The sequence below is a fragment of the Psittacula echo genome, assembly GCF_963264785.1.
Source record: "Psittacula echo genome assembly, chromosome: 8".
Lineage (NCBI taxonomy): Eukaryota > Metazoa > Chordata > Aves > Psittaciformes > Psittacidae > Psittacula > Psittacula echo.
The window spans coordinates 5,494,694-5,503,038 of NC_137744.1; the positions used below are offsets into that span (position 1 = coordinate 5,494,694).

The window sequence follows — 8,345 nt, forward strand, 5'->3', positions numbered from 1 at the left end:
GCACCTACAGAGACACTTCTTCTGGCAAATGCCCCTTGCCAACGGTGCAGGATATGAGTCAGAAAGAATGAATCAGTGTCTGCAGTGCCACATGAAGTAGGAAGCTGATATTCAATTTTAAATGTTCTGTTAGACATAGGAGGGAATCACTATAATGAGAAGTATAACCCTATGGGGAAACACCTGATAAAACCAAACTCCTCCTGCCTGTGTTGCCTTACTGAAGACAAGTCCCAGTTACAATAGCTGACAAAAATGTGGCCCAACATGTGACATTTTGCCATCCCCACTTGTGTGAATCAAAGGAGAATCAGAAGTTGGTAGCATCTAAACCCAAAATTATCTGATGGAAAATAGGAGTTAAACTGAGGCTGCTGGAGTGGTGAGAAATGGAAGCTGGTGATCAGATTAGGCCTCTGCTTGTGACCTTACGTTAAATACATGGCAGCAGATTTCAGGAGCATTTACATGGCTGCATTTACAACAGTCAAACTTCTCAAGCCCACTCCCTGCTCCCCTTTTCCACATATCCTGACCCCATCATGCCAGAGAAGGTGGGTCCATGAGGTCCACTGATGGGGTCAGGAGACACACCACCCACACAGTAGTTAACCTACAGCTTAATGGCAGCTATGATTCAGTGGTTGACACCCACATTTTGCCAGTTGGGCCACGTGGTTGCTCACACGCAGAAGCTGGGCTGTGGCACATGTTTCTTCCATGTATGCCTCCCCTGCTACCCAGAGGCAAAACCACATATGGCCTTGAGGAGATGGCCAGAAGGGTAGGCAGCTTCTCCTGCTCCTCTGTTAGCAATATGGCACAGCTTCACTCATGCTTTTGCACTCAGACAGCTGGGAAAGGGGACTGACACAACAGGAATGGTGCCCCACCTCTGTGTGAGTAGTGGGAGACCTCTGAAAGGGCAGCTGTGAAGAAGATAGCAGGATGGTTTATATAGAAGACATTTCCAAACCTCTACTTTGTACAGAATAGTCAAATAGGAAATGCAAATGTGAATACTGACAGCTCTTGCAGTGCCTTTGACTTCACAGCTCCTATTTTTGTTCTCTACAGGAATGATCCACCCACCCTATACCACAACAGATGTTTCCAGCAGCCCCGTCATGACACACAGCAACCAGACCTGCTCCAGCCACAACATAACGTTCAAAAACAACCTGTACGCCACCACGTACACCCTCATATTCATCCCTGGCCTCCTGGCAAACAGCGCTGCCCTATGGGTCCTGTGCCGCTTCATCAGCAAGAACAACAAAGCCGTCATCTTCATGATCAACCTGGCTGTGGCTGACCTGGCTCACGTCCTCTCACTGCCATTGAGAATATATTATTACATTAACTCCACGTGGCCTTTTGGGAGATTCCTTTGCTTACTGTGCTTCTACTTGAAGTACCTTAACATGTACGCCAGCATTTGTTTCCTCACCTGTATCAGCATTCAGAGGTATTTCTTCTTGTACCAGCCATTCAAAGCCAAGGACTGGAAGCGGCGGTACGATGTAGCCATCAGCGCTGTGGTGTGGCTCTTTGTTGGGGTGGCGTGCTTACCCTTCCCCATCATGCGGAGCTATGGGCTAGCCAAAAACACAAATACCTGCTTTGCAGACCTTCAAGTCCGGCAGATTGAGAGCAAGCTGGCCACTGTGCTGATGACGGGCACAGCCGAGCTCTTCGGGTTCATTGGCCCTCTCAGCATTATTTTATTCTGTACTTGGAAAACAAAAGACTCTCTTCGAGGCTTCCAGATACCACTTCAAAACAGCAGTGAGAGGCGGAAGGCTTTAAGGATGGTTTCCATGTGTGCCATCGTGTTCTGCGTGTGTTTTGCACCATACCACATCAACTTCTTTTTCTACATGTTGGTGAAAGAAAATGTCATCACAGACTGCTTCCTGAGTACCATCACGCTTTATGCCCAACCCTTTTGCTTAAGTCTTGCAAGTCTGGACTGCTGCTTGGATCCAATCCTGTATTTCTTTATGACTTCAGAGTTCCAGGACCAGATATCAAAGCACAGCAGCATGGTCATCAGGAGCCGACTCATGAGCAAAGAGAGTGCCTCATCAATTAAGGAATGACAGGAAAGCCAGGTTAAAAGGATGAAGATATTTCATATGAAATCTGGGACTGTTCCATGATCCTTGATTACCAGCTCCATTGTGGAAGATCCTGCAGGTTTATCCAGGAGAGTTTTGTGGCAGTGGAAATCTTCGGGTATACAGAAGATAAAACTCTGTTTAAGACCCAGAGGTAGGAAGCTGAAGAGTGGCCCCACTGGCGTGACCACACTTAGTGCTGTGCCACACATGCCTGACCTATCTGGGCTAGAAAAGATACAGGAGGGAGTGACAAAGCTTTTGCTAGGAAATGGTGGAGATCTCCCGGAAGTTTTTCTTCTACTTTCCCACCTCCATGGCTCTATGATCAAGCCAAAGACAATCCCACATCCATACACTGACATCCGCTGAAGCGTCATCCCTGCTAAACACACACAATCCATACAAGAACCTGAAAATGGCCAGTAATAATAAATGGCATTATTCTCTCTGCAGTCAGTGCTGCAGATGCATGAAGGCAGGCAGCTTGCTTCAGCAAGGCGGCCTCGGCTTTCCGCTGCCGAGTGCATCCCACTGGTCACCACACTTACCTCTGATTCGTCTTTCCTGCACTCCACCTCCTGCTCTCATTCATTATTTCCTCCTCACCAAGCTCTAAGTTTGCTCCTTAATTGCTGATACATCCTGTAACTTGCACCTACTGTGGGTGTGAGACCCTCTGCAAGAGAAATTCTCCCAACGGCTCCTCAAAGACCTTCTTTTTCTCCAAGTAACTTCCTTTCCCTTGAAGCTGCCCGTGTTGGCAAGGGGGGCATCAATACGTGGCCTTTGCCTTTGGATCCTGGGAAACAGGACCGCCAGCAGCATGCTGCAGGCTGGGCACAGTCAGACTCAGCATCGGTGCGGGTGGATTTGATGATGCCGGTGGTAGCATTCAGGTCCTTGCTCTCTTCTGTGTGGTTCTTTTGGGCCCAGAGGTATCTGCAATAGCTCTGCCCCACATAACCTCAGCTCAATGAGTTCAAGTGACACATCTTCTAAAACAGAGAGGTGTCCTTGCCAAGGTGACTCCAGTAACACAGCATAGGCTAATTCCTTAAGTAAATTATTGTCATTTTTTTTTCACCAGCTCCTCTTGTGATCTTAACATTTATGTTTTCAAAATCAGCTATGAAGATATCAAAAAGCAGTGACAAGAAAGGATGCCATTTACCCCTTACTTTAAGTTAGTGACGGCTCTTCAGCCAAGTTCACCCACTTTGTGTAATTTCAAGAGTATCCTTATGGTGCCTGGAGATTGTTTGACTGAACACAGGCACTGATTTATTGCCTCTGAAAACCTATGTTTTTTTCGAAAGGAATGTGTACAGTTCTCCAGAACCACCAGTATCTTACACGTTGCTACAAAAATAGAAGAAATACCAGAAACACTTGCCAAGTATGTATTTTAAATCTAACTACTCCATTCTGTTTAATTACATTTTAACTCAGCTAGACATTTTCTGCATCTTATATTTTGCCACTTGACTGATTTACAATGAAATGGAGAAAAAAAGTAAACAATAGGCAGGTTTAAATAAGCATTACACTGGAGTTCTTCTAAAAGCCAGTGAAGACATACTGATTCAATACAATAAGTTCTTGTAATTCTCCTCCCATTTGTGAGAAGACTATTGTGGCTACAGTATGAGGAATTTAACCTTTCATGTTTATAAGTGAAAATACCAAAATAATACTTATCTGAAGGAAGTAACTGTCACAAAGAGAGTATTATTGAAGACTTCTATAGTTTTCTGGAGAGAAAGCTGCAGGCAAAGCAAACAGTCCACCTCCCAGTGAAGCCAGTGGAAATGTTTTCTCTGGTTTAAAGGGCAGTTTGTTGTGCTGATGATATACACGTTTACACACTGCAAGTAGTCTCTTAAAAACGTGAATGGAGATTGATGCTCAGGTACACAGCTAAGCATGCAGAATTGTTGCCAATTTAGCAGTTTTCTCAGAAGCTAAACACTATATGGTATTGTCAGTGAAGGAAACTAGTTTCAGTGGTTGTTATGAGGATTTTTACAGACCTTGATCAGTTAGCATGTGACTGAGAGCTGTTTACTGTGATTTCTTTCTCGTACAATTCCCCATTTATCAGGCGAAAGCAAGCCAAAGGCACTGTTATGGTAACTGTGTAGCTTGTTCTACATTTTTCTTTCCAAAACCTGATGCTTAAAAAATAAATGCATTTTTTTTTCAAATGTAAAGCTGAATTTCATAGCTATCACTTATGGGATCAACTCCTGCTTGAATCAAAGAGTTGAAGTGATGGAGTGCATCAACTTTTAGTATTCTTAAACAGATTGCTTGTTTGCTTCTCTGCGGAAAGGTTTCCATCCCAGTCTAATATGAGTGGTGTTTATATATTTTTTAAACTACAACACTTACATTAGATTTAGAGGTACTTTGGTGAGGAGAAAGGACCTCCATAGGAATAGCTGTGCTGTGGGTGGTGCATGAATGGGTGCGGATGAATAACTGCAGGACTGCAGAAGCCATTTCTTTCTATCTCATTCAACAACCATTTTGCAGATCCAAAGCTATACGGCTTAAAAAAGCACTCACAGTATGGACAACAAGATTAGTGAAGCAAAAATTGGTTATTATAGTCCCCTACATAATGAAAGTTATAACACATCATGGGAATACCTGCTCCAGCATCTGAATGCTCAAAGAGCGATGGTGGCTCTCCCATCCTTAATAAATTTGATGGCTCCATGAGGGATAGCATTCTCCATCACCATGATGGCATGCCCAAGCACCTTGGTTGCTCATGTTCTCCCTGTCTTCCTGCCTCATCCTCTGAACTCCATTAGACCCCCCTAGAATGGTCCCTTTTTGCATACTGAGCCCCAGCCTTTGTGGAAGTCACACACTTGGCACTTTCAGCCTTTCAAGTCAAACCGCTTTGATGTGCACGAGATGAGACAAACTGATCTAATGCTCTCTTCTACTGTGTGGGAAAATGCACTGGTTTTAGCTGGGATAGACTGAAATCAGCTGTGTGGTGCTTCACTACTGGATGGGGTTTAACTGCAACAGAAAGTTAGACAAGATGGTCATGATGGTGAGCTAGCCACGAGAGCAACAACACAAAGTAGAAGAGATTTGAAAGCAGGTAGACTATCAAAGGTCATCGATTTGGCCTCCACAAACAAGTACGTGAAACTCAAAGCCTTTAGTTCAAGTCCTCCAAAACTTCAGCAGTGTGCCTCAAGAGAAGAACAGGCAAATCCAGTCTTAGTGTTGAAGACTGTATTTCAGCTGCCTTTCATGGCTGAGAACTGCTGGATCCAACACAAGATGTGGGGCTGCAGGTGCTGGCTTTGCATGCCAGCGCTCTCACACTTTCAAAGGCATAATGTGCCCGGCTCCAGGTCCTGTAATTCACCCCATTTCCCATGACCATAACCCATGGAATAATTTCCTGTTGTCAAAATAATAAGCATGATATTGCTCCTGGGTTATCTCCTGTGTTGGTCACACTGCCCAGGCCCACCAGCTACAAGGAGACATCTTCAACCTTCTTGAGCAGACACAGAATAAAGTCTTTGGACCAACTTGAGATATTCTATGGCTTAAACAGAGATGCCACAGGATGACAGAATTTAACTGAATCAAGAGGCTGGGTACAGCTATGCAGGTTTGTGAAGAACAGACCACTGGAACCTGGTGTGGAGCAACCCTGTGTCAAGCCTCATCCCAAAGGGAAGTTCACAGGATGGAAACATATTGAGGTCTCCAAGCCATCTGCACTGACAGCGGTGCATGTCTCCTGATTGCACAGCCCTGGGCAAAACCACAACATGGTATATTCTTCCTTTATAGAACAAGAGCCATGCACCAGCTAGCAAAAGAAAATGTGTTTCTTTGCAGTGCTAGCAAATGGCCACCCCTTCTTATCTGGTATCAGAGGTCTGGTAATTCCTCTCCTGCTTGAGAAAGGGCCCTCCTGTGCTTGACATCAAATGTATGCAGAAAGAAACCCCGTGGGATTTAATATCTTTCTGTAGATTCAGGTTCTGAGCTGCAGGAACTTACTGGTACCCCAGCTTCATTTTCTTCCCTTAAATGAAATTACTCACTCTCTACACACAGTCGAATACTAAATATGCTGTAAATGCAGGATTACAGCTCAACAACTGGGAGCCAGCTCAAAAATGTGAAAACCCTTCACTGCATTTAAAAGATTTCAGAGATATGACTGGTGCATTTTGACCAAAAATGCTGGGTCTGTGGGCTACACAGGGCCTTAACCCAAAAAGGTAGGACCAACCATTATTTGCTGTAAAAATAAATCAAAGCTTCCTGAAAATGCTGCCCTGTCGGGAACACTGTGCAGTAGCAGGAGGGTCTATGTGCCACAGGACACCAGGGACTCCCCCAGCCCCACGGGCCATATGCCAAAGCTCCAATCATAGAATCATAGAATAGTCAGGGTTGGAAAGGACCTTAAGATCATCCAGTTCCAACCTCCTGCCATGGGCAGGGACACCTCACACTAAACCATGGCACCCAAGGCCTCATCCAACCTGGCCTTGAACACCACCAGGGATGGAGCATTCACAACCTCCCTGGGCAACCCATTCCAGTGCCTCAACACCCTCACAGTAAAGAATTTCTTCCTTAGATCCAATCTAAACTTCCCCTGTTTCAGTTTGAACCCGTTACCCCTTGTCCTATCACTACAGTCCCTGATGAATAATCCATCCCCAGCATCCTTGTAGGCCCCCTTCAGATACAATCGAGCTGCAGTAAGTCTCCGCACAAGGGTGAGTTGCTTTGTGTGAGCAAGACCACCTCCTCCTGAATGGCCTACTGTTTTTCATACATCCTTCAGGTGCATCCTGTCAGATATTTCTAAGTGCTGAGTGCTTAAAGAGATGCTGATCATATGCATTTGGCCTTCTGCCCACAGGATACCAGGCTAAAGGTGAAGACAACCTTTATCTGGAAGCCTTAGATAAAGTCTCACAGCTATTTAAAAATTCCTTTGTGCCTTCTGCTTTTGAAAGTAGAACATTGCATGGGTAAAGTGCATGTCTAGTGTTGGTAATGAACCAGAAGAACAGAAACGTGGAAAAAAATGTGCTTGTAGTTGAAAGAAGAACAGAAAAGTTGATTACTATATGTAGTAGGAAGAAGCTTGAGGCTTGTCAATCCATCAGCCTTTCCCAACCAGGACCATTGCAATGTTCTGCAAAATTACTCCAAAAGGCTGATGAGCAGGGGAAGGAATCGATATGGACCCTGAGGTGCAAGTATGACCCTCCCCATGGTCTGACATCCACTGACAACCAGCCCTGCTGTAAACACATTCCTAATAATAGGGCTCGGAGAGGGCTGGATACAGCACTGGATGTGTGCTGTGGACACAGAAGTAGGATGTCCTAGGCAGGATATCCTGATACGACAGCCACTTTGGGATAAACCTTTAACCTCTGGAGAGGGACAGGGCACAGTGCCAGCCTCTCTTCCGTGAACGTTTTGCAAATACACAAGCACTCTGCTTTCTTCCAAGAATCACATCAGCTGCTGAGAAAGATGCACGGGAAGAAAACCTGGAGTGATAAATGACTCCAGCATCTTTTAAAATCACTTTGCTCTCAGCTAAGAGACACAGGGATTCACAGGTAACTAGTTGCTAGCAGGCTGTGTTTACATGATGGATAAGCAAGTGGTAATGAAGAAGCCCATAGGTAGGTCTATAAAGGGTGGCATATAAACTGTATATAAACTGGCCTTGCATTTGCCTACATGAGGATGTTGACCAATGGACTTAAGTAACTGCATTTCCACTGACCACAGGACAGTTCAGGTCCAGGATCCTCTTCTCCCTCCACTACTGTCATGAAACACCACTTCAGGGCATGGGAGCACACTCAGGTCCCCACAGTCAGCACTGCTGCCAGCACAGAGAAACCCTGGAAATGGCACAACCAGCAGAGCCAGTGGGTTCAGATGCTGTGGAAAAAGCTGCTCGCTTGATCCCAGACCCTGAGCTGGCAACTTATTCTACAATTAAAGGTTATGGTAGCTTCCTTCTTTCATTTCTCTTCCATAGTTAGGCTTCTGTTAATTTTGTGGGGTCATAGGACCAGTTACAGAAAATAGATGAGTACAGCAAGAATAGTTCTATTTATACATTACCTACAGTAAGAACGGGAAAGATGCCGACAGCTGTATTGTCTTCACAAGCCCGGGGCTGTAAGAGGGGAT

General features: G+C 45.1%; 1 protein-coding gene across 1 annotated transcript; it reads left to right on the forward strand.

The window, feature by feature from the left end:
* Positions 1-1,079: 1,079 nt before the first annotated feature.
* On the forward strand, positions 1,080-2,102 carry P2RY10 (P2Y receptor family member 10; the record flags this gene model as incomplete). Its single annotated transcript, XM_080624851.1, has 1 exon — positions 1,080-2,102. One exon carries the CDS (start codon positions 1,080-1,082, stop codon positions 2,100-2,102), a length of 1,023 nt encoding a protein of 340 aa, XP_080480977.1.
* Between the last annotated feature and the right edge of the window lie 6,243 nt (positions 2,103-8,345).